We start from the raw sequence: 26382 nt of genomic DNA, 5'->3' as shown, positions 1-26382 counted from the left end.
CAGTGGGGCGGTGAATCTGCTCTGGGTTTCAGGTGCGGAGCCTCCAGTGGCAATGCGGCCTCCAGAGCCCGTGCCCTCAGAGTGTGGGAGTGATCCCCTCCATATCAGGAAACCACAGCCTTAATTTGACCCATATGCAAGCCTGGAGGCTCTTGTCAGCGGCTTGCCCCTTTGAGGCAATCTCTCTCTCAAGGAAGAAGCAGGGACTGGGAGCATAAAGGCTTTTAGTCCACTCCAAGACTCTGTTGGATGAAGTTGAACACAAGGAGCTCTGCTGGGAGCTGCAACCCCCGGCCTACCCTGCCTTCTTGTGCCCCGTGGGATCCTCCTCAAGACCAGGACACAACACTGAGAGCAGCCTCGTTCAGGCATTACAACAACCCAGGTGTGTTTTTCTTAAGATCCTGGGTTGTTAGGAATAACTAGTTCCTGCTGCCCAATTGCTCCCACTGGGGCTGAACAACCCAGGGGTGCTCTGTTCCTGGGTTGTTAAGCATGACGTATGAACCGGGAACTCTGGATTGTTGGGTTAAACCATGTGTTCCAACTCTGAGTTATCTCTCCTCCAAAAACCCAGAATTCCTGGTTCGCTCATCATGCTTAACAACCCAGGGACAGAATGTTCCTGGATTGTTTACCTCTCCCACTTGCAGCAGGAGTGATTGGCCAGCAAGAACCAATATACTTGGGCACTCCAGTTTTGTCCACAACAATCCATGGTTTAAAAAACAACCTGGGTCATTGGGATGTCCAAACCAGGTCACTGTTTTGTGACATCGCCTTGCTCCTGTCTTGCACCCAGTCTCTCAAAAGCGGCAACTTCTGAATCCAAAGAATGGAGGAAGATGCTCAAGGAGGGCTGGTCCCCTGAGTCTTTTGCCGCAGGAACTCATTCCCCACAGGAAGGGACTTCAAGCCTTTGTCATGGGGGACTGCAAGCCCTAGGCATCGCTCACGCCAGTCCCCATGAGCCCAGGCTAAAAAGCATGGCAGTGGTTTGGGTCTCCCAGTCCAGAGGTGGCAAATGCAAAATAATTAGTCTGGGATCAAGGAACCAGGGGAAGGAATAAAGGGAAGGAATAAAGGGAAGGGTCAGCCCCAGCACAATGACAAGAAGGAGCTGGACTCAGCAAAGGAAGTGTTGATAGATCACTCCAGAGAGCCGTCCCACCAAACCTGTGCATGTTGGCAAAGATGTGCTACGAAGATCGAGTAATATTAAAGTGATTGATACAGACTTTGTGTATTTCTTTCTAGTATTTATTTGTTGCCTTTCTATAAAATATCTACTCCAGGCAGTCTTCAAAAATATGCACGCTACAAATATACAAATATACAATAAAAGAGTAAAATAAAACACTGATACAATCATCAAATAAATTCAAGTCAACTGCAGCAGCAGCAGCAGCAGCAGCTAAAATTAATTTAAGAGCAGTGCCCAGCAAAGGTCAGCTAAAAAAGAGATACTATTTTCTGGCTGCCAAAATACAAGTGGAAACAGAGTGAGGCAAACCTCCCTGAGAAGGCTGTTCCAAATTCTGGGTGCCAACGCTGAGAAGGCCCTATCTTTTGCACCTATGTGTAGCATATCCTGGCAGTGGAGTCTGGGAAAAGGGCCTCCAAAGTGGAGGGGGATGTTTCTTCAAGGTAAAAACCATATGCTGTGAAAACGGCCTTGAGCATTTTAGAGTTTGGGGTTTTTTAAAGGTAAGGCAGGGTATATACCAGAGGTCTCCCAACACTTTTGGGTTGATAGGCACATTTGGAATTTTGAGAGTATTGTGGGCACTTTCACAGAAAGGCTGCCATGGGGGGGAGGGGTTGCCCATTCATTAGATGGCTGCTGGGGCATGCTGGGAGTTGTAGTCCAACACATGCAAAGGATACCAGCCTGGGGAAGGCTGACCTAGATATTATGAGGCACCCAGAGCTGCCACCATCAACTCCTCTCTTTCTTGGACCACCAAAATTTAACACAATAAAGGATATAACATCACTGCTCTCTACGATGCTCCACAACCACCAACCAATGAAGGGAGGCAGGATGGGGCCGTGAAGAACAAGATGCTCAGAAAGCTGAATTCAGCAGCCAGCCAGCCCATTCTACATTTATTTTGGGTTGTTGCAGAGCTTTGGCACACACGCAGCCCTCAACAGCGACACAGGAACTGCGCTTGACCCACTGTTTGGCCTCCCATCACAGGCAGCTTTTTCTGGGGATGCAAAAAAAAGGGGAATGCCATGCTCTCCATTTCTATGTCACAGCATCAAGGGGTTGAAGCCCCCCCCCAGCCATCCCAGCCCAACTGCCAAAAACAAGAGGGAAAAAATGGTCCAGGAACAGGTTCAATGGTTCCTACCAGAGAAGCTTTATTCCTAGGAAACTGGCAGGAACTTTCCACCAATGCTCTCTAGGATGCTTCGGGGGCACTCTAGGAATAAGGCTTGTATGACAGAAACCATAGAGCTGGTTTGTAGAGCAGTCCCCCCCCCCTTTTTAAATTCCAGTGGTGGCAGATGCTGGGGGACTGGGCTCTTTGCCCACCCCTGCCCATGCCCACTGCAGGTACAGACAAGCAGGGCCCTAGTGCAGTTGAGCAACCCCCAAAAAGGAGCCCCCACAAAGGGGCTGCAAAAAAACATGATACAAGCTGAACTGGAACCGCAGCAATCCTGGAGGATGCATTACAACATCTGGGAATGTTTAGCTTACAGAAAAGGTGAGTGAGAGGAGACATGATAGAGGTGTACAAAATTATGCATGGTGTGGAGAAGGTGGACAGGGAGATGTTTTTCTCCCTCTCTCATAATACTAGAATCTGGGATCATCCGATGAAGCTGATTCGTGGGAGGTTCAGGACAGATAAAAGGAAGGACCTTTTCCACACAGCGCATAGTCAAACGATGGAATTCACTACCAAAAGACGCAGTGATGGCCCCCTCTTTGGATAGCTTTAAAAGGGGGTGCGACAAATTCCCGGAGAAGGCTATCAAGAGCTACTAGTCCTGATTGGCTCTATGCTACCTCCAGTAACAGAGGCAGCATGCCTATGTATGCCAGTTGCTGGGGAACATGGGTGGGAGGGTGCTCTTGCGCTCGTGTCCTACTGTGGGCATCCCAGAGGCAGCTGGTTGGCCACGGTATGAACAGAAGGCTGGACTAGATGGTCTGATCCAGCAGGGCTCTTCCTATGTTCTCACCAAAGAACTGGCTTGGCCTTACCCCAGAGCCCTGGTTCCTAAGCCCAAGTGTGTAGGGTTGCTTCCAGCTACTCAAGCGTTAAAGGACAGGCCCTCAGCCGTGCTCTTTTCTCCTTCATTATTCCTTTGATTGTTTCCAGCCTGAGCATTCCTGGGTCTGCTTCGCATTACACCTTGGCTACGCTTTCCATGGAGCAGTGATGTCAGCCCCAGTGCAGAGCCAGGGCAGACCAGCCGCTGGCCAGGGCCCTCGAGACAGAGGCCTCCGGTGGGTAAAGCCTACTGCCACCAGCTCCCTCCATTACCTCCCACTGCTTGATGGAGGCCAGGAGTTAGCCAGGGCGAGCCAGGGAGCCGTCCCGCCTCCGCTGCAGCACATCCAGCCACCGGGGGTGGGGGAAGGCTGTGGGCTCGCGAGGAACCCTCTTTCTCTCTCTGCATTAACACAGCGATAATGCCGCCTCTTCGAGGATTGACTCATTATGGTCCATGAGAAGGGCCTGCCTCCCCACGAGCCAGCCCTGCCAGGCAGCGGAGGAGCGGGGGACCGAACGCCTGCCTTTGACAGCTCTCCTCCGGCCCCTCGGCCCTCCCTCGGGACTCCCTACCTGTCACAACGCCAGTATTAATCACAGCACAGCCGCTTAATTACCAACAGAAGAAGTGCGCGGCCACAGCACAGCCTGCTCTCTGGAGGCTCTTGCCGCCCCCCTCCTGTCTCCGGCTCGCAGGTTCGGCCCCAGAGTGTTCCCAGCCCCTTTGCTGCACACCTGCGCTTGCCCAGACCCAACTCCCTGACCTCCCGCTCCCTGCAAGACAATTGGTTTGCAGGGAGCAAGGTTTCCCCCCATCTCTCCCCGTGCTGCTCTCCTTCCTCTAGGATCCCATCTTTTTTCACCGTGTTATTAGCACATATAGAGCAGCTTCAGCTCTCCTGCAGCTCAGGAGAGTCGAAGGAGGAACCAGCTCTTCCAGCAACTGCGGCACCAAGCAGATATAAAAAAGGGATATAGGCAGCTGCCTTATACCCAGCTAGACCATTGGTCCATCCAGCGCAGTAGATTCTATACTGCCTGGCAACGACGCCCCAGGATTCCAGGCAGGCACCTGGGAACTTCTGTGTGCAAGCGTGCGCTCCATCACTGAGCTAAGCCCTTCTTTGCAATGGAGATGTCAGGGGGGCACCTAGGACCTTTTGTATGCAAAGCCTCTGCTCTACCACTGAGCTATGGCCCTTCCCTGAAGCTATACGGACACAGGACACTGCTTTATACCGAGATGGCCCCTCGTAGCTCAATAGTGTCTGCACCAGGCAAAGGTAACCCAATGTCCTCCAGATGCTTTGGACTACAGCTCCCATAATCCCTGACCATTGGCAGGCGGGCTGGGGCTGATGGAAGTTGGAGTCCAAAACAGCACCAGGTTGCTGACACCTGGTCTTCATTAACTGGCAGCAGCTCCCCAGGGGTTCGGACAGGAGCCTTTCTGAACTCTACCTGGAGATGCCAGGGACTGAAGCTGGGACCAGAAGCTTGTATGGCCCTTCCCCACTCTCCAGACTGGAAGTAGCCCAGGGACTCCTGCTCCTAAATTCCAGCCAACGTGGGAGTCTGTCGAATCCATTTTAAAAGCTATCTAAGGGAGTATGTTCATATACATGCATTTCATAGGCATGCACTGAAACTGAAATAGTCAAATGTATGTAGCTAAATTTTTCTTTTCTTTTCCTCTTTTGTTTGCTTGCTGGTTTTTTGTTTGTTCAATTTTTGTTGACATTTCACAATAAAAAATTAAAAGAATGAAAGAAAAGTTCCAGGTAGGGCACCACCTTTTGTGCAGGCTCTACTCAGAAGCCGTCGTGTGGTCCAGACTGATGAGATGACAGGCTGCTAAGATGACATGTCCTGTGGCAGCAAAGCCTACAAGTATCCCCCAGAGCAGAAATATTTCTACTTCCCAGCAGGACCATTAAATCACCTTTCCCCAACCTGGTGCCTTTCAGGTATGTTGGGCTGGCTGGGGTCCAACACACCTGGAGGGCACCAGGTTGGGGAGGGGTGCTTTAAAGTTCTGAATCGGTCCTCAGCTGGAGGCTATTGCCATACTGCGGGGCATTTCATGCCATACATTAATTCTGCACTGCCTTACATGGATTGCCTGGATGCCCCAGAAGAGATTCCTTGACCCCCACTTGGCTGCCCCTCAAATAGTAAGACTCTAGAGGTTCTGGCCCAGCAATTGCCCAGGCAGCACCAGGCCAGCCCGCTGGGACGGGGTCTCCTCAAAACTTTGCCCCACTAGCAGCCATTCCAGCTGGCTCTACGGAGGGAAATGAGAGGGGGAACAGAAGCTGGCCATCCTACCAGCCCTGCTGAAAGAATTAATTTCCCCCCTCCTCCCTCCCCATTCCTTTTTCCTTGCGTGCCATGTCTTTTTAGATTCTAACCCTGCGGGCAGGGACCGTCTTGTTTACTTGATCCTATGTATGTTGATCTGGGAGGCTTTTTGACTGTGGAACAACATAAAAATCCTCCAAATAAATAAATAAAATACACAGCCAGAACCGGGGGCAAAGGGGGCTGCCAGCAAACCGTGGCTTTTGCAGAAGGAAACCCCAGTGCGAAATGACTGCGTTGGTCGGGCTGCCAGGATGTAGGAACGCGATGCTCTTCCGCAGCTCTCGCAAACACATAACGAGCCCCCTGGGAGCACAGCGCTTGTTTGGCACGTAGCATGGCTTCCTGTGAGCGCGCTCCATGCGGCCCATCTCCGGTGCTTTCAGAGGGTCTGCTCTTAAAAGGAAACATCTTGGCGGAGCTGTCTGCGAGGGCCAAGCCTAGAGGTACGCACTTCAAATCCTGTCCGTCACCTGGGAGGCTCTGAGGAGCTCCAACCACGTGTCCCCCCCCCCCCCAACAGAAGGATGCCAAAGGACCACACTGCTGCCAGGGGCATATGAGAGAAGCTGAATCGCTCCAGGGGTTTTTCTCCTCTTTCTCACCTCAAAACAAAAGGAGCTAGTCCTCCATTCGAGGGCAAGTTCAGTTTTAAGACTGGACTTGTTTCGCTGTGTGGGGTCTGGGGATCAAAATGCACCATCCGTCAGCCGTTGCATGCTTCCATTCATGGAGCCCAGCGAGGTAGATGGCGGTGAAGACTGATTGCTGGGTGGACCCAAGTTCAAATCTCACCTTGGGTAAGCCGCACATGCCCCACCTCTGCTCTCTCCTGCTCCCTTTTGTGCATTTGGCACCCATGTTATATAGAAGCATCAGGTGCCAGGCAGTTGACCAGGACATTAACCAAATGGTCAGAAGAAATAATGCAACAAAAGCAACTGGGATTAGTAAGTGGGGAAACTGGTGTGCGTTATGTGTAAAGGGGGGGGCTGTTCCAAAGAGTAGTCCCCACTCCCACCCCGCCCAGAAAGACACTCCTGGAACAGCACCAGCCTTAGTAAGCATCAGTGGCTGCAAACAGCACAGCAAATGCAGCCACAAAGTCTCTTTGGGGGGACTCAGTGGCCATCGTTCCAGCTCCAGCCCCTCCAAAGCCATCCCCAACTCCCTTGACTTGGTCTTCTTGGGCCCCTGAGAGGCAGAGACAGGTTCAGGTTCAGACTCTGGAATCTGCCAAGCCAGGCTACGAAAGACCCTGGCCTGAAACCCAGGAGAGATGCTGCCAGTCAGTGTAGACCAGGGGTGGACAACACGTGGCCCATGGGCACGTGGCACCTCTACAGCCAGTTTTGTAGATGGTGGGGAGGTCGCCCCTGTCAGATTTGCCACAAAAAAGAGCAATTGTGTAAGAAAACAAGGAGTGGAGGGAACATGCACCTTTCTTGGAACAGAACTGCGCTCCCAGAACCTTCCTGGGAACACGATTCTGCTTGTACCGAAGGGCACACTCCCCTTGTTCCCTTGCTAAACTGCTGAGGATTTTTGCTGCTGCTGTGGCAAACCCAGTAGCAGTTTCAGTGGAATGCAGTCCCCCAACCCCTGGAATTTGCCCACTCCTGGTGTAGACAATACTGAATTAGATGGACCAGTGGTCTGCTTCGATATAAGGCCACCCCCTAGGTTCCTAAGAAGGAAGGTAAATTGCAAACCATGCTGGCTCCAGAGGTCGGCTAGGTGGGGCCCTGGGGATAATGGAGAACCTCACATCGCATCTTGTTAAGGGCCATTTTCTTGACTGCCTGGTGGGCAGGTGAAAGGAGATGTGGGACTGGAGCCCCATTTTGCTCCTGTTCCCCACCAGAAGCTGAGTCTGTAAATGGCCATTTCTTGCCAATTGGACTGGTGCTCTCTTGCCAAGAAAACATTGACGGAATTGGAAAAGGCGGAAACACTTGTGGGCCTGTGCATGCATCGCAAAGCCAGAATGAAGGCGGGCCATGCTATGTGCCTGCTTTCCCATCTTACTGTCCATGCATGCTGGTTCCCCACTCTCACTGCCCCCACCATACCCATTCACAATGTTTTTTTTGTGTTTTTTTTAATGAATCCCAGCCTGTCTTTTCCCAGCCTAGTCCATGACAAAAGTCAGAGAGGGAAGGTTTCAGAACCTGAAGCCAGAAAACATCATGCAGACGTCTGCACATTTGTGCGCATGCATCACCTCAACTGTTTGAGTTTGTCGAACACTGGATTCTGAGGACCCAGCTAAACATTATTTATTGATGTGATCTGTACCCCGCATGTCTACCAAGGAAAAAAAACACTCAAGGCAGCTTATAATAATATATAAAACTGGATTAAAATAATAAGAAAACAAATGCATTGAAATATAATAAAAACACAGCAACAACAGAATAAAAACAGCACTGAATCCAGCAGTCCTACTTACATGCCAAAGGGCTCCTTGAATAAAGCGGTCTTGGCCTGCCAGCAGAAGAACAGCAGAGAGGGAACAAACCTATCCGCCCTTGGCAGGAAGCTCCAGAACCTGGGAGCAACCACTGAGAAGGCCCTGTCTTGTGTCCCTACCAAATGTGCTTCTGAAGGTGGTGGTGTCAAAAGAAGGGCCTCTCCTGAAGGTCTAAAGACCCAGGCAGGCTCATATGGGAGAAGGCGGTCTTTTAGGTAGCCTGGTCCCAAGCCGTATAGGGCTTTCTAGGTCATAACCAGCACTTTGCATTCTTTCTAGAAACAAGCCAGTAGCCAGTGAAGGTGTTATAACAAGGGAGACACGTGCTCCCTGTAACTGGCCCCAGTCATCAGTCTGGCCACAGCATTCTGGGCCAGCTGAAGTTTCTGAACAGTTTTCAAAGGCAGCCCCATGTAGACTGTGTTATAGTAGTCAAAACAGGATGTAACTAAGGCATGCATGGCCAAGGCGAGATCAGACATCGCTAAAAGTAGGCACAGTAGCCTCAGTTATCAAATGCACTCCTGGCCACTGTCGAAACCGGGGGATCTAGGTTCAGGGCCGAGTCCAGAAGTACACCCAAACTGCAAGCTGGAGTCTTCAGGGGGAGTGTAACCCATTATGGGGGGCATGCAACTGCCGCCACCCCGCACCTTCCTGAGAAATGCATGCCATTATCATGTTTAGTGTTTCCATGGCCTGATTTATTGGGTGTTGCATTAGGGGACAAGAAAGGAATTGCTGGATGCAATGGCGTCACATTGTGAGCTTCACTAAATGTTCCCTGGGTCCACAGCAGCCACATAGCCCCTAGAGTGTCAAGTTAGGCCCTAAGGGGAAACATTCTTGGCTAGTTGGAGACAGTGGAGAGTAGTGGGCTAGTGCAGGGGTCCCCAACCTTTTTGGGTCAGTGAGCACTTTTGTGTTGATGGCCACATTTAGAATTTTGAGTGTGTGTCATGGGCACTCTCACAAAATGGCTGCCACAGGGGAGGGGCTTGCCCATTTATAAAATGGCCACCACGGCCAGTCACAAAACACTCATTTCCCAGAAATCTCCCCAAATTGGGGAGACTAAAAGAAAAGGAAATTTCCCAAGAACCTAAGTGCAAGGGAGAGGTGGGGTCAGAGCTCCAAAACACAAAACCACTCTTTGGAGTATGAAAAAAGATGGTGCTGGAGGGCAGCCCTTCGCTTTGCAGCATGCCTGACTCCCAGTTAAAACATAATTCAGTTAAAAATATTTAGAAACACAATAAAAATCAGGAGGGGCAAAAAACCTGGTGGCCACCAAGAGAGGTGTCTGCAGGCACACTGGTGCCCACAGACACCATTTTGGAGACTTCAGGGTTAGACTGTTGGGTCCCGATGTAGGAAACCTCAGATTCAAATCCCTCCTCTTCCACGAAGGCGGACTTGGGCAAATCGTTATTTTTCAGACTTATCTACGTCAGCAGGTTGCAGTGAAGATAAAGCCCCAAAACTAACATGCTTCCGAGCTCCTTGGGGGAAAGGGTGTACACAGACACCAAAACACCCCCCCCCCCCGCCTCATTTTAATTCCCCAAGGCACTGACATTTTTACTTATTGTTTCTGAATAATTTTTCAGTGCTTTACATTTATCCTCACAATTCTGTAAGGCAGGGATGGAGACCTTGTGGCCCACCAGATATTTCGGCTTACCACTCCCAGCCACCTGGCCAGTGGTGAGGTGTGAGGGGAGTTGTAGGCCAAAACATCTTGCCCGACCCTGCTGTAAGGTGTGTGGTGGAGGGTTTCCTGACAATCTGTTTACTGTACAATAAATTCACTGGTTTTTACTCCGTTGTTGTAGAGGATATAAACGTTTTATGCTGACAAGGGAAAACACATTTCCCCAGAAAATCTTTTTGCCACAGGGAAAATGCAGTGCTTCCACCCCAACTAGAGGTTTTGTTGCTGTTTGAAGCCACGACTCCTGGTTAGTACCTGTAATATCACAGGTGAACATTTTGAGGAACTAATTTAAACGTTTCTCTTATTTTTAACTAGCTGGCTTCGCATGGGTTAGGATAGCCCTTTGTTTGATACAGTGAAGGTTTCAAGCAAACTTAAACAGCGGTCAGACTTGGACACAATATGCCTGGCCTGTCTGAGTGAAGCCACAACTGTTGACACTCCTAGGCACGGCCCCTGCCACGGTGCACCCTATAGCCCCCTGAGGGAGGGGTCTGTCCACGCTGTTCCCCTGAGGGGAAAGGGAGCAGCCATATAACCCTGTTCCTCGGCCGACTAGTCTCCCCTGGCTTCAAACTGTATGGGCAGCAAAGCTTTGTGCTGGCTAGGGAAGACTGCCCTTAGTGGCTGAAGATGTTACTGCAGGCGTCAACCACACGGACACATTCAAACTAATTAAAGTTAATTAATGCATTTAAAAAACAAAACAACCCCACGGTTCACACCCCTAGGATCCCCTCAGTATGCATGCCAGGTTTCAGGTGCCTAGATTTCATGGTATTGATGCTATGGTGCTGATGGACAAACAGACAGGCAGAAACACATCCCTTTTTATTATTATAGATGCATTTTTATGATGGTTTTGGACTGAAGCTAAAAAAATCCCTGTTGTGCTATCCCACCATTTAAAAAAATGGTGGGCAGCCTGCAGATATCCCCCGTCATTTATAAAACTCTCCCCACCAACTCCCCTTCTATCTAGAGCACACATCTTCCTTTTTAATAAGGAAAAGGAAGCAGGAGCAGTGAGCAGTGAGCAGTGAGCAGGAGAGGCAGAAAGGCTTCCCTTCCCCACTGTGCAGTCAACAAACGCCAAGTCCCCTGGAAGCCGGCGCTCCAACTGAAATTTCCTCGATTTGGAGCAGAGCCCTTGGGGGCGTCAAAGGCTGCCAGAGCAGGCCTCTGAGAAGTCACACAGGAGTCACCGAGGGTGGGTTCTGCTTTGGCAACAGTGCCCTGGGCTGTGGTGCTGCTCTTGGCGGGTTCCCCTGAGAGGGAGCTGGGCGGCGATGGAAACTTGTGCTCAGATGCCAAGAGCGTATCCCGCAGCCCATTCCAGCTGGTAGGCAGCCGAAACAAGACAATTGGACAAGTTGGCGTGCTTAGGTCAGGCCTGGGACCCAGAGAGCCATCCAAAGCACATTCGTACAAGTCCACGGAGTCTCCTTTGAGCAGAGGCTCTCCAACTGCGCCATCACGAGCCTCACCATGACAAGAAAACATGAAGACAGAAAAGAGCTCTCCGGGGTCAGCATCTGGACACTTCTTTCCTACCATGAAGTGGAGGCTGGTGGCTCCGATGTCAGTGGGGCAGTGAATCCGCTCTGGGTTTCAGTCAGAACCAGTCAGAACTCTGAAGGAGCTATCCAAGATAGCTCTGTACCTTGGATAGCTCCTTTAGAGTTCTGACTGGTTCTGACTGAAACCTGGAGTAGATTCACTGCTGCCATGGCCACCCAGATGCCTCTGCGAACCTGGGGAGAGGCAGCACCCACTCTTGTTGTTGCCCCCCAGCAGCTGTCCCTGAGACACAGCCTGCCTCTGAAGCTGGAGGTTCCATGTAGCCGTCATGACTAGTGGCCGTTGATAAAACCCTCCTCCTCCTCCTTTTCATCCTCCCCCTTTTCCTCCTCCTCCGTGCATTTGTCTAATGGCCCTTTAAGCCCATCTACAGTGGTCACCATTGCCACGTCTTGGAGCACGGAATTCCATAGGCCAGGGGTGCAGAACGCCACATCCAGCCCATCTGGGATCCCAATATGGCCACCTGGGATTCTCTGAATGCTGGGCAGTTTCCCGGCTTTAGTGCAGCTTTTCCCCCATTCTAAAAGGCTGAAATGCTTCTCCTTAGGTACTGGCAGAAAGAGCTTTAAGCTAAAATATGCGGGCGTTTCGGTACCGCCCCTTTTGCCTTTGGCTCCGCCCACTGCAGGACGATGGGCCCTGAAAGCTGCTCCGAAAAATTTGGCCCTTGGGCTGAAAGAGGCTCGACACCCCGCCAGAGGGTAACGATGTGCCGCGTGAAGAAGTTCTTCCTTTTTGTCTGTTCTAAATACCTCTTGCCAGTTCATTTCATGGGATGATCCTGGCTTTTCGTATTCATGGGAAAGGAAGGGCATCTCCTCTCTAGCTACTTTCACCAGGCAAAAATAGCAGTTTCAGTGAAGCTAATGGTCTGATCTGGAAAGTCTGCTCCGGCGGCTCAAAGTTACAAGTTGTTGGCTTGCAGCACAGCAACAAAAGCAACGTGGAAGGGGTTGGTGGTGGAATCGCACACACAGCACATCCCTGGGCATGGAGCAGAGATGGATACGTTTATGACGATCCTCCAAACTAGCCCAGGGCCAGCTCACATAGTGCCACCGACACACACGAAAATCTTTTCTACATGCAACTGTCGTCCAAGACGTGCTCCTTACAGGCAGAAATGTTAATGCATGAACCAGCGGATCATGGCTACAGCTGGCAGCAATTTATGTGATCACAGTAAAAGGCTGTCACAACAGCAGAAGCGGTTGCCAACTATATCCGTGATCCGTGGGTTCCAACAGGACTTGAGCCTGCAGTGGGTCTTGAATTCCCACCTTCTCCGTGCCCCACCTCTTTCCCCCCCAACCAACAATTGTTTGGTGGCTTCCTGGCTTTTGTGCACTTTTTCCCCGTTCTAAAAAGCTGAAATGCCTCTCCTAAGGCTTAGTTACTAGCAAGAAGCGCTTTAAGCTACAATATCCTGGTATTTTTTCTTCTTTTTCTATTTTTGGCTGATCTCCTTTCGCCTTTGGCCCCACATGCTCCTGGAGCGCAGCCCTCGAGAACTTCTCCAAGGTTTGGCAGCCCTGGCTTAACCTCTATAAAGGCTTCCCAAAGTCAGGCTGGTTCATGGGCTTGAGCTGCCAGGAGATTGCTCTTGTAGGCTATACCTCCGTTCTCACCTTTGCCTTGCTCCCAATCCTGCCTTTGCCATGCCCTGCCCTCAACTTAAACAAGATAAAAAAGCAGATTCACACATTATGCTTCTCCCCATGAGTGTGTCCCAGAATTTTTCATGTATAGGGGGAAAAAAAAGAAAGGTGTGAAGCAGCCCTCGGCTGTAACCCACTGGAGTCAGAAAGCCTTCCGTTCCCCTCCAGTACATGTTTTCATTGTCGTCCTCCTCTGGGGCTCAGGATCTAACATAATTAATGCATGGATATTCCTCATTACCCCAATGTCCTTCTAGGAAATTCCAACTCCTGGAGAAATAATTGTGGCCGCTGAGAAGGTGCACTGGAAAGAAAGAGGCCGATGGCACTGAGCACGATCCGAGGAGGGAAAGGGATGTGGAGAGGGTTTTTTGGTTAGCATTTTAATATGAACTGACCTCATTTGCGATAGTATGTGAACTGGAATGCAATTACCCTTCATTTTGTGCATGTCTCCAATTGTTTCCTGCAGCGCTCTGATCAAGGAACACTCACAGAAATGTGTATTTTAAGGGGGAAAGGCATACAAAACGGGGAAACTGCCTTAAAAATGCATATATTTGGGAGAACTGTGTGCAACTGCGTACAGGAAGCCCACTCATTTCCGCCTCTATGAACATGTGTACACATTTTCATGCCAACTTGAAAAAAAAAAATTCACAACCTGATGCGGAAACAGGACGGAATTAGCTTGTGCCAGAAAAAATGTGAATGTTACAGAACAGCCAACCTCGACCCCTCCAGATGTGCTGGACTACAACTCCCAGCACCCCCCAGCCAGCATGCTGGCTTGGGGGTGTTGGGAGTTGTAGTCCAACACATCTGGAGGGTGCCAGGTTGGAGGAAACCGTTACAGAGAGTGAAAGAGACAGAGGGCCTGTTCGCACGCTCACAGCAAGGGAAATAAGCCACAGTGGCTTATTTACCCCACCGTGTTGCGTGCCGGCCAGATTTCCCCGATTACTCTCACTGGCACTGCTTGCAGTGTGATCCAAACGCGGGAAGTAGCGTTGGGCATGGCCTTGGGGTGGGCAGCAACCCTCAAGTACCCCAACAGCAGCCCACGGGTAATTACAGGGAGGGTAATTAGGGAAATCCATGCGGCCAGCACACACAGAGAGGCTAACAAGCCGCCATGGCTTGTTAGCCACGCCACGATCGTGCGAACCCGGTCAGATATGTCCAGCCCTAAGGAGAGGGAGATCAGGCCCTGGCCCTGGCTGCTGGGGTGTCACAAGGCAGCGGGCTCTTGACTTCTCAGCACGCCACCCTCACTGGCTGCCACTGCTACGATGGCGCCAGTGAACCGAAGTCAGCCCAGCCCTAGTTCAACTCTCTAACCTAGACTGGCCCCACTACCCGCAATGGCTGTAGTACAGCACGGCAGGGCTCACTTCCTCGATGCCTTTGGGGCCATTTACTCAGCAGGTACAGGACAGCGGAAGGCAGACGGTGCTGCCTTTGGGGGCGAGGAGTTTAGGCACATGGTTTGGCCAACGAATGCCTGCCTGGATTACTCAAACAGCATTTCAGAGGTCCAGCCTGTAGGGCACTCAGTACCGATACCCCGCTTCCAGGGCTCCACACCAACACAGCAGTACCACTCAGCCAGCGTGGGGGCAGCACTCGTGCCCCGTGGCTCAGGGTGAGGGCCTTGCCTATCTGAGCTGTAACGAAACAGATGGTTCACCTGATAACACCCACCTTTATGAACAGGGAAATTAAAGGAAGAACAGACCAGCATGTGTTAAAGCAGGGTTGTAAAACCTCAAGCCGGGGGCCAAATCTGGCCCTCCTGGGGTCCCAATCCGCCCTACCCCCTTCCCCACGCCCACTTCCCAAATATCCCTACCCCCTTTCCCCCCACTGCCAATCATTCGATGCTTTCCTGACTTCCGTGCAGCCCCCCACCCCACCATTCTGAAAGGTTGGAAGGCTTCCCCGAGGGCTTCACTGCTGGCACCATGAGCTTCAAGCGAAAATAGGCTGGTGTTTTGCCCCCACCCTTTGCCTTTGGCCCGCCCTCTCAGGATGAAAGTGGGCCGATACCCCTGTTCTCTGCGGAATAAAAAAAAACTCTCACACACAGAAATCCAGATTTCACAGGCACGGGCCCCAAGGCACTTGTGGTGAAGGGGAAGGGCATGTCCTGGGCCACTCCGTGAAGTAGCAAGGGAGAAGTGGGGAGAAATGCAGTCACTGGGACTGCCCAGGCCACCCCTCCTCTCGCTTTGAGGCTCATGGGATTACTGTAGCTGTGAGACATTAAACAGAAATGCACCCAGGAGTGGATCATTCTTCCCCAGTGCTCTGGGCAGGTTAACAATGGCCATAATTCCTCGTCAAAACTCTAAGGGGTAGGCAGTGGAGGCTGGTGGCTTTGATGTCAGTGAGGCGGTGAATCCGCTCCAGGCTTCGGGCAGAACCAGTCAGAACTCTAAAGGAGATAGCTCCTTTAGAGTTCTGACTGGTACTGACTGAGACCCTGAGCGGATTCACTGGACCACTGACATCAGAGCCACCTTGGATAGCTCCTTTAGAGTTCTGACTGGTTCTGACTGAAACCCGGAGCAGATTCACCGCCCCACTGACATTGGAGGCACCAGCCTCCACTTGGGGGAAGGGTTGCCCATACGACAGATGGGGGACCTAAATGTCCTGTAATCAGGAACTGACAATCCTGTTGCGAGGATGGCCAGCGTGGGCGGAGAGACAGCGGCTTGCACAAGGCCCCCGAACCCGGGGCCTTGTGCCTAACAACTTTTTATTTTATTTTATTTATTTATTTCATTTCTATACCGCCCAATAGCCGAAGCTCTCTTCTGCCCTTTGCTCCACTCCCAGCCTCTCTGCAGCCTTCAAAGAGCCCTTCTTGTAATAATATCCCCCAGATTCTATTAAAACAATTATAATATTGTATAGAGAAGATAGATTTAAATGTAGCCTTCTCCAACCTGGTGCCCCCCAGATGTGTTGGACTACAACCGCTATCATCCCCCTAGCCAGCATGGCTGGGGCCAATGGCAGTTGTAGTCCAACACATCTGGAGGGCGCCAGGACAGCGAAGTCAGATTTAATGTGATTTTTGATATAGATTTGTTCCAAGCGCAAGACAATGGCTTTCCTTTGCGCGCAACCTCGACATCTCTGGCACAGGGTTCGATAAGCCTTGCCAATAAAAGCCGGCTTGAAAGGAGAAAGGAAGAGGTTTGTTCTTTGCTCCCGGTGCCCCTGTTGCAAGCAGGGCAGCTGAGAGACCCATGGGAGACACACCCTAGAAGCCAAGCCCTGAAAATGGAACTGTTCCTGAAGTCTGTGGCAAGTCCCCTTGAGAGAGAGACTGAGAGAGAGAGAGAGAGAGAGAGAGAGAGTGTGTGTGTGTGAGAGAGAGAGAGAGGGAGCGCACATTGGGGTCTGCCTGGCTTTGTCAGTGTTGGTCCTGCCCCTATGGGCCAGAGGTGCCTGACAAGAACGCGGCCACAACATGACTCTGCACCTGAGAGGTCCAGACAGAATGAAAAAAAATCTCAACTGAGAAGTCCAGACAGAACAAGAAACATCTCAATGCATATACCCATCCTTTTTCATTTCCTTTTTCTCTTTTTATCCATTCCTAGCCCAGCTTTTTCTCAAGTCACAGGGCAAAAGGAGCTAAATCATTCCAAACATGCATGAATCAGAAAACAAAAACCCTATATTCAAAACAGCCAGAAAATACAAGCAGTGCAACAAAATCACTAAGCCTGCTACTGATTTCACCCCAGCCACCAAAACCCCACCAAGATAAAAGGCCTTCGTAGGCTCATGTTCAGGCTCAAGCTTATGGGCGTCCCTGGGGGACGGGACTGCCACCGAAGCATCCAAAAAAAGGTACCATAAACCATCCCCCCAGCAGGGAGGGTTAATTCATACTGCACACACACACACAAATAATGTAAGACACACACAGGGCTTTTTTCCTGAGCTTCAGGATGTACAACCAGCTTGCATCCTGGAAGGAAATCCTCACAGCTGAAAATGCAAAGTCCCCCCCGCCCCCGACACTCGGGTCACTAACTCCAGGGACGCCACATCCTCCACAGCAACGCCAGAAAACGGCCAGCAACCAGCACCTCCACCAGCCCGACATCCACAGCACTCAGGCTGAGGCGGCAGAAATGAAGGTCCGTTCGGAAGCGATGCCAGCCAAACAGGCAGGGGAAGAAAGAGAACAACGGAGAGAGAAAGAGATGCTCCAGCGGGAATTCCTCCCCCCACCCTCACAAAAGGCACCGTTTTTTCTGCAGTTCACACCTGCCCACATGTCCACAAAGCCTCCAAATGCCACGAATCTGCCAAAGAGCCATTCGGAAAGGCGGCACCCGCCTGCCACTTACCCCCAGTTTCCTGCTCTTCATTTTCACATATCCCTGTTTGACGATGTCGTTGAAATTCGTAGCCATGGCTCAGCCGCAGCGCCAGCCAGGATCCACCTCCACAGAGCCCAGAGGCTCTCGCTGGTCCTTGAGGGCAGCAGCCGCAACAGTCCCTCCTCTGCCCTCCGCTCCTGCGCTGTTCACCTGTTTTCAGACTTTCGCCGGCGTGCCAGCCCCCTCCCCTCCCCGCTTCCTCAGCATCGCTCTAGCCGGGAGCTCACCGGCTGCTTCCTCTTGTTCGCTGGAAAATAAAAATGACAGATAGATTAGAGATTGTGACATCTTTCTCTTGCTCCGCTCCGCTCCCCCTCCCTCCTTCCTGTCTTTCCCCACTCCCGACCAAACCATTCAGGAGAATCCAAGGTGGCTCACACAGGAGATGGGGGTGGAAAAATGGAACAGTCCAGCTTTTAACCCACCAGACGCTTTAGTTCATAAATTCATAAGAAGATGCAGGCAGTACAGGCAGTACAGGCAGGTAGCACAGAATTGCAGGGATGGCGTCAGGAAGGCTAAAGCGGAGAACGAGGTGAGGTTAGCGAGGGATGCTAAAAACAACAAAAAGGCTTTCTTCAGCTACGTGCATAGTAAAAGGCAGAGGAAAGAAATGGTTGTTCAGCTATTAAATAAGGATGGCAAAATGATAACAGAGGACAAAGAAAAGGCAGAGGTGCTCAATTCCTACTTTGGCTCAGTCTTCTCCCAAAAGAGGGTCTATGACCCCCCTGGCAAAGGCGAAGTACAGGCTGAAGGGGCAGGATTGCAGCTTGAGATCGACAGGCATATGGTCAAGGAACACCTCATTACTTTGAATGAGTTCAAATCTCCAGGGCCAGATGAACTGCATCCTAGAGTCATAAAGGAACTGGCAGAAGAACTCCCAGAACCGCTGTCTATTCTCTTTGAGAAATCATGGAGGACCGGGGAAGTGCCAGATGACTGGAGGAGGGCTAACGTTGTCCCTATCTTCAAAAAGGGTAAAAAGGAGGAACCTGGGAACTACAGACCAGTCAGTCTGACATCAATCCCTGGGAAAATTCTGGAGCAGATCATAAAGCAATCCATCTGGAAGCACCTTGACAACAATGCAGTGATTACTCGAAGCCAACATGGATTTGTCAAAAACAAGTCCTGCCAGACAAATCTGATCTCATTTTTTGATCAAGTCACCTCCCTTGTAGACCGTGGGAATGCTGTAGACATCATATACCTCGACTTCAGCAAAGCTTTCGACAAAGTGCCCCATGATATCCTGATGAGCAAACTAGCTCGAAGTGGGCTAGATGAAACAACGATCATGTGGATCCACAGTTGGCTACAGAATCGGACCCAAAGAGTGCTTATCAATGGGACCTTCTCAAGCTGGGGAGAGGTAACGAGTGGGGTACCGCAGGGCTCAGTCCTGGGCCCAGTGCTCTTCAATATTTTTATTAATGACTTGGAGGAGGAGGTGCAGGGAATGCTGATCAAATTTGCAGATGACACAAAATTGGGAGGGATAGCTAATACTTTGGAAGACAGAAACAAAATTCAAAGTGATCTGGATAGACTGGAGTGCTGGGCAGAAAACAACAGAATGGCATTTAATAGGGACAAATGCCAAGTTCTGCACCTAGGAAAAAGAAACCAAATGCACAGTTACAAGATGGGGGATACGTGGCTCAACCACACTACGAGCGAGAAGGATCTTGGAATTGTCGTCGATCACAAGCTGAATATGAGCCAACAATGTGATGTGGCTGCAAAAAAGGCAAATGCTATTTTGGGCTGCATTCATAGAAGCATCGCTTCCAAATCCCGGGAAGTACTAGTTCCCCTCTACTCAGCACTGGTTAGGCCTCATCTGGAGTACTGTGTCCAGTTCTGGGCACCACACTTTAAGAAGGATGCAGACAAGCTGGAGAGGGTTCAAAGGAGGGCAACAAAGATGATCAGGGGACTGGAAACAAAGCCCTATGAAGAGAGACTGAAAGAACTGGGCATGTTTAGCCTTGAGAAGAGAAGACTGAGGGGAGATATGATAGCGCTCTTCAAGTACTTGAAAGGTTGTCACAGAGAAGAAGGCCAGGATCTCTTCTCGATCATCCCAGAATGCAGGACACGGAATAATGGGCTCAAGTTACAGGAAGCCAGATTCCGACTGAACATCAGGAAAAACTTCCTGACTGTTAGAGCAATACGGCAATGGAACCAATTACCTGGGGAGGTGGTGGGCTCTCCCACACTGGAGGCCTTCAAGACGAGGCTGGACAGCCATTTGTCAGGGATGCTCTGACTTGGATTCCTGCATTGAGCAGGGGGTTGGACTCGATGGCCTTGTAGGCCCCTTCCAACCCTACTATTCTATGATTCTATTCTATGATTCTATGCTTCCGTCAGGCCTTAGGAGCAGAAACATTGCCCTTAAAAAAAAAAAGCCTCCTTTCAAATGGTAGCATGCAAAGGGACCCTTCCACTTGCCCTTCTGCTTCTAATTTTGCCTGGCTAGTAATACATCTGACCTCCTTCCAGGCCTTGAAATGTGAGGATGGAAGCTCAGAAGGAAAGCATTTGCAGAACACCGCCGGCTCCAGAGAGTGTTATCTGTGGCCTGCCTCATATGCAGTCACTGTAGATCAGCCTTCCCCAACCTTGTGCCCTCCAGAGGTGTTGGACTGCAATTCCCATAATTCCCAGCCAATGGTCATGCTGGCTGGGAATTATGGGAATTGTATTCCAACACCTCTGGAGGGTATAATCTTGGGGAAGGCTGCTTTAGATGAAAAAACATTTATTTATTTATATATATATATATATATATATATATATATATATAAAATATCTTGCCTTCCTGCCAAAAGAATGGTGCCCACGGCAGCTAATAATAAAATCATGTTTTTTAAAAAATGTAATTATAACATAAATTACAAACAACAACAAAAGAAATAAACAGCACCAACCAATTAAAATCCCCTTCAGCAACAGAGCAGCTCTATACCAAAGGCCTGCCTGAATAAACCTTTCACATGCTTTAATTTATCATCAAGAACACTGAAGATGTTAAGCTGAAATGTGTGGCTCTCCCCATATTTCTGTGCATGGTGTGCTTTATTTCGGTGTGTTTTAAAACTTCCCTGGGGCCCCCAAGCCCCTATTCACACCACACCTCACATTGTACAAAATAATCTATCTTCACCTGCCCTCTGGACATTGCTGCCATCTCTGCCTGGCTGAGAATGATGGAAGTTGTAGCCCAACACAGCTGGTGAGCACCAGCTTGCATTATTACAGCTGCCCAATTTGAAAGACTGCAAACCCCCCCCCCCCATCCTAATACTCTGGCCCTGTTCAAGAGAATGCAGGAGGGCTCAAAGAGGGATCTGAGACAGAGCTGTGCATGCTGCAACGGCCTCCAAATTTCTGGGCACACCAACCTCACCCTCACCCCCCCGTTTGGACCTTGCCAGGTTTGAAAGGTATTTGTGAGCAGAACTCACAGCATGATTGGGAACCCATGCAGCTCTTGTCCCCTACCCCCCAAAAATAAAGTCCAACCGAAGCTTTGCTCTTCATGCTGAGAGCCTTTCTCCATTTCTGTACCACTCAGCCTAGCTGCATCAGCAGCTGAGCCCTGGCGAACGGGCTGTTGCCCGGCAGGAAGCCCACAGGCTCTCCAATGCGCTGAGGAGCACACCACACTGGCCCCCCGTGAAGATTCCAGACTGATAAGCCACCGAAGACCACCGTGCATTCCAAAAGGCAGTGCTCTGTGCTCACAACCCCCAATGACAATCCTGAATTGCTCTGCTCCAGGATGTTTGCCCCGGCTGCCAGACTTCTATTGCCAGCTCTAGGGCAGAACTGGTCTCGGATGCCAACAACAGGTAGGCGGAACTGGGGGGATTATGTTCACTTTCTGATTGATGTCCCACTCCACATCCAGCCCCCAGCCACCCCCCCCCCCAGCTCAGACAGGGTGATGCTGCCCATTTCTTGTTCATCCTAATAGCAACCTGTAAGGGAGATCGCCCGGCCTGCGTTTGTGCAGACTGCAGGTTCACACTGGGAAGCAGCAACAGGCCACCACCAGAGTCTGGGGATGAGCGGAGCTAGCTCCGTTTCCTCACTGGGCCACATGGCCATTCAAGGATCTGGGAAGGCCTTGGTGCAGCAGCCTCTCAGCCATGAAGCCGCTAGGTGGCCTTAGGTAAGCCATACCTGGCGCAGTAAAAGGCAATGGTTATCGGTCCATGAGATAAAACTCCAAAATCCACAGTTGGGCAACACCCCTATCACAGCAGTGCAGAACCTCAGGCCTGGGGCCCAAATCTGACCTGTCTGGGGTCTCAATCCACCACCACCACCCCACCACCTCCAGGGTTCCCCAGGTGGACCCACATCCTTTCCCCCAATCACTCATCATTTGGGGGTTCTTGGCTTTTGTGCAGTTTTCCCCCCATTCTAAAAGGTTGAAATGTCTCTTTTAAAGCTTAATGACTGGCAGTAAGACCTTTACACTAAAATATGCTGGGTTTTTTGGTATGTTGGCTGGGGGGTTATGGGAGTTGTAGTCCAACTCATCTGGAGGCCATAAGGTGATGTATGTGAATGACTGTGGGCTTCTTTACACAGAGCTTTTATCCTTCTATTAAGATTGGTTACTCACAGAAGTTTGCAGGCCCTTTAGATGGTGTCATCAACCTCCTGGGAGTCTCCCGCACTTAGGGATGGCGGAGAATTCTGCCACGGACCCCAATGAGGCCGAATTCCATGGCAGAACGGAGCACTTACCTCCACCTCCCTCCGGAATCTGTCTGAGCCGGCTCCGCTCAGTGGTGATCCTGTGGAGCTGGTCGCCGGCTCTGCATTGCTGGCGATACGGCGGGCCGCCATTGCCATGCCGTATCACTGGCTGAGGGAGGGCATTTACTGCTGCATGTAGGTTAATCTAACAGCTTGACAGCCACAAATGGCATCCACTACGCCATTTGCATCCAGAGTTAGCCTTCACTCAGCCAGCGATACGGCACGGCAATGACGGCCGGCCGTATCGCCAGCATTGCAGAGCTGCCGACCGGCTCCTCGGGATCGCCGGGGAGCGGAGCCGGCTCAGATGGACTCCGGGAGGAGTGACGGATCGCCTCCCCCTGCGGGCGGATTCCCACCTGGACCACCAGGTAGGGAATCAGCCCATCCCTACCCGCACTAAAAGGCCTTTATTTCATTTTTTAAAAGATTGGAGATAATGAGCTATCAAATTATCACGCATGAGTCCCCACTGTGAAATGAGGAAAAAGAGCAAGAAGAGGAGCTAGACCACAGTGCCATCTAGTGGCTGTATAATGAAACATGTTGAAGACTCAGAGAAGGGGGAAAAGGGGTGGGGGAAGGAAGCGTGTGTAAAGAGTCTGTTGTGAGCAGAAAGCCCCATTTTAAGTGCAGGATTTTAGGCTGGTATAGAGATGCTCTGTGTGTGTGTGCGTGTGCGCGCGCGTGCGCACGCAAATGGGGTCCACATGCTATCAGTGGGGTAACCTAGCCCACTTTGGGGTATGCCCACTGCTTCCCTGGAGCCAATTTGGCCCTCGGGCTGAAAAAGGTTCCCCAGCCAAGGGGCAAAGCTGTGGAGGCTTCCTAGTTTAAAACGGCCTTTCCCAATCTGGTGCCCTCCAGATGTGTGTTACACGACAATTCCCATCATACCCAACCAGTGGCCATGCTGACTGGAGATGATGGGAGTTGTACTCCAATACATCTGGAGGGCACCAGGTTGGGGAAGGGTCTAACCCTGACTTCCGTACCACTCTACGTATACACCGATGTGAAATCATTTCCAGTCTTAAGAAAAGGAAAGAATTAAAGACCTTCTGTAAAGCTTCCCTGGCCAGTCACCCAAAGGCGATTCTCACTTGCCACCGGCTATTTATAAACCAATGCCAAGCCTTTGCAGAACCGAAACAAAACATATTCAGGCACATTTAGCAGAATAACACAAAAGACACGGCACCGAAAGTGAAGGGGGGGGCTGTTGTCTGGTGTTGACAGGGATATTACAGGCACTGTCGGTGTCCGCAACAGTTTCACAACAAGATCGCACACATATTTAACAAGAGCGCAGGGTGTGTTAGCGGGGGTGGCGTGAGCGACTGACCCTGATTTGCAGCACTGGCTCCCCCACCAAGAGCAGTGGCCAGTGCCGGCTCCAGGTTTCTGAGGGCCCTCAGTCAAGACACCCTCCATGGGCCCCTCCCTCCGGGAGTCTGTCTTCTTACCGCCGGCATCACCAGCTGCTCTCGCTCCTCACCCTCTTTCTTCTTGCTGCCACGACTTGCTTGTTTGACCAGCAGAGAGCCAGGGAGAAAGCAAGCCGTGGCCTCCCTTCCTCCTCCCCACCTCTGTTGTCTGGAGCAGAGCGAGAGGCCGGTGAGCAAGCAGGCTGCCATGATGACAGCCTGCTGTCAGGCACCACCCAGGGGGCTCTCGTCAGTGGGCTGGGGCGTGGGCCCTCGACAGATGCCCAACCATGCCTACCTTTCATGCCAGCCCTGGAGGTGGAAATCTGAAGGAAGAGTTCTGTATTCCCTGCAACCAGATGAGGATGAACTTGGCTCCTAGTTCCTAATCCCCCCTCCCCCAACACACACACACAGCATCAATAGGTGTGGATGACACCTGAATTAGGACTTGGGGTTTCATACAGATCGGCACCCCAAAATAGCTTATGGACCAACCCAAATTATAGGTCCACCAAACAACCTCTGATTAGCCTTCGTTTGCTTTGTTCTTCCACAAAAACTATTGAACCTCTTGGTATAGCGTTCCCCAACCTGGCACCCTCCAGATGTGGACCACAATTCCCATCACTCCAGCCAGCCTGACCAGTAGCCATGCTGACTGAGGATGATAGGAGTTGCAGTCCCAATACACCCAGGGCATCTCTACACCAGCCTAAAAACCTGCATTTAAAATGGGGCTTTCTGCTTCCGTTTTAAATGCAGGATCACAAAGACTCCCTTTTTCACCCGCTTCCTTCCCTCCCTCCCCTTTCCCCCACCTTCTCCCCGTATCCGAGTCTTCCATTATCTTTCATTGACCTCGCTCCTCTTCTTGCAGCTTTTTTCAAAGAGGGAACTAACGGGGTAATCTGATAGCTCATTGTCTGCAATCCACTGAAAAATGGAACAAAGGGCATTTAGTGCAGGAGAGTCACGGCAGGGTCACAGCGTCATGTAAAGAGCCCGCAAACTTCCGTGAAGGAGCTATCTCAATCGCAGGGTAAAAGCTCTGTGTGAAGAAAGCCCCAGAGCGCACCAGGGTGAGGAAGGCAGCCTTGAGGGATAACAACATCCCCCTTGTCTATAGCTGAACACACTATACATTTATGTGATGTATTAAGCAAGCGCACACCAGCACGGTGTGGTGAACACAGCAGGAGCATGGTCTCTCTGCACTAAAGAGTGGACAAGATGGAGAAATTAATAGCAGGGATGGAGTTAGTAGAAGACTGGATGTAATTCAGTGAAGATTCTGCTGTGAAAGAGGCAGTTAAGGAGAGACTTTGAGGCAAGGCCGGCTCTGCCTTTAGGCCGAGTGAGGCCACTGCCTCAGGCATCTACGCAGAGTTGCAGCAGAACCAGGGCTCACAGGGTTGAAGCACCGGCACTTTCTGACTAGCAGGGATGGTGGCATCACCTTCCCCCCACCCCCAGCTTCCCTGTTCCCTCCGAGCTTAGCTGCAATCCTCACAGCAGCTGGGGTGAAAAGGCTTTTCCCAGCAACACGATATTGTTCCCGGTTATAATGCCAAGTATTTTGGGGTGTCCTGGTCTTGAATGGGCAATTAAGAGCCATGAGTTCTACAAAAGACCTGCTCCCCTACAGAGGCAAACTGCTAGAACTCGTTTGGTGATCTGGGTCAACACAGCTGCCTGCAATTTTGGGCTCTCCTTGGGGATGTGGCTATGGGGACCCTCACGATGAGCCCCTGCGCTTCCAAATTTACTACTACTCCACTGCGTGTAAGGGTGGCAAAGAGTCAGCTGTTTAATTTATTATTATTGTATTTTTTACTGCCCGGGGTGGGGGGTGGGAGAGGCACTTCTGGGATTTTCTGCCGGGTGCAAAATAAACGTTTTGGGTCTTGGGTATGACGCACCTGGGGCAGTGGGTGCCATTTGTTGCTCCGCCTCAGGCTGCAAAATGTCCTGGGCTGACCCTGTTTGGAGGAGGGGACGGCAGCATTGGGTGGCTTTTCCCCAGGCATTGGGAACAGCATGGCAGGAAAACACAACCGCTGTTTGGATGAACTTTTGGCGCACAGAGTCCATGCACAACAGGGGAGAAGGATCCCATCCATCTGTGTCTGCTGGATGTCCACGCATGGGTGTGACATTTGCTTAATACATGAATGACATCCAGAGCACATAGGCTGAACCACATGGTTCTTGACCCCAATAAAATTCTGGGAAACACCAGCACAGCTGTGCATGCATATAGGCCCACACATATAGGCATTATGCCAGCATTCCCCAAGCTGGTGCCCTCCAGATGTTTTGGACTTCAACTCCCATCAGCCCCAGCCAGCAAACCCAATGGTTTGGAATGCTGGAAATGTTCCATCCACACCAGGAGTGGGGAACCTCAGGCTTGGGGGTAAAATCTGTTCCACCTGGGGTCCCAATCCTGCACTCTGGGGCTCCCCAGAAGGCCACGCTCCCTTCCCCAAACGCTTCCCCCAAAACTCTTATTGCCAGTAACTGAGAGCCTTCCTACACGAGGCATTTATTGTGAGCTCGTGGGTCCTTACTCACAGAAGTTTGTGGGTGCTTTACATGACATCCTCCTCCTCCAGAGCCTCTCGTGTGCTTTGCAACAGTTATGGTATTTCCCCCCCTAACGATGGAAGCTTGGTATTTCTGTGACTAGCAGCATGAAATCCTGGTGTAATTTGCACAATTCC

General features: G+C 51.0%; 1 protein-coding gene across 2 annotated transcripts in view; it reads right to left on the bottom strand.

The window, feature by feature from the left end:
- Window positions 1–26382, bottom strand: part of DOK4 (docking protein 4) — a 67625-nt gene that overhangs the window by 18102 nt on the left and 23141 nt on the right. For both annotated transcript variants that reach the window (XM_084812173.1, XM_084812172.1), the window contains exon 2: window positions 17406–17685. In XM_084812173.1, the coding sequence (XP_084668299.1) occupies window positions 17406–17471 (66 nt within the window). In that variant the 5' untranslated portion in view covers window positions 17472–17685. The remainder of the gene's footprint in view (window positions 1–17405; window positions 17686–26382) is intronic.

This window comes from Heloderma suspectum, chromosome 8 (assembly GCF_057233095.1).
Source record: "Heloderma suspectum isolate Gila_16-S chromosome 8, 16-S_ref, whole genome shotgun sequence".
Lineage (NCBI taxonomy): Eukaryota > Metazoa > Chordata > Lepidosauria > Squamata > Helodermatidae > Heloderma > Heloderma suspectum.
Note: the sequence above shows the minus strand (reverse complement) of the source record. Positions and strands in the feature narration are given on the sequence as shown.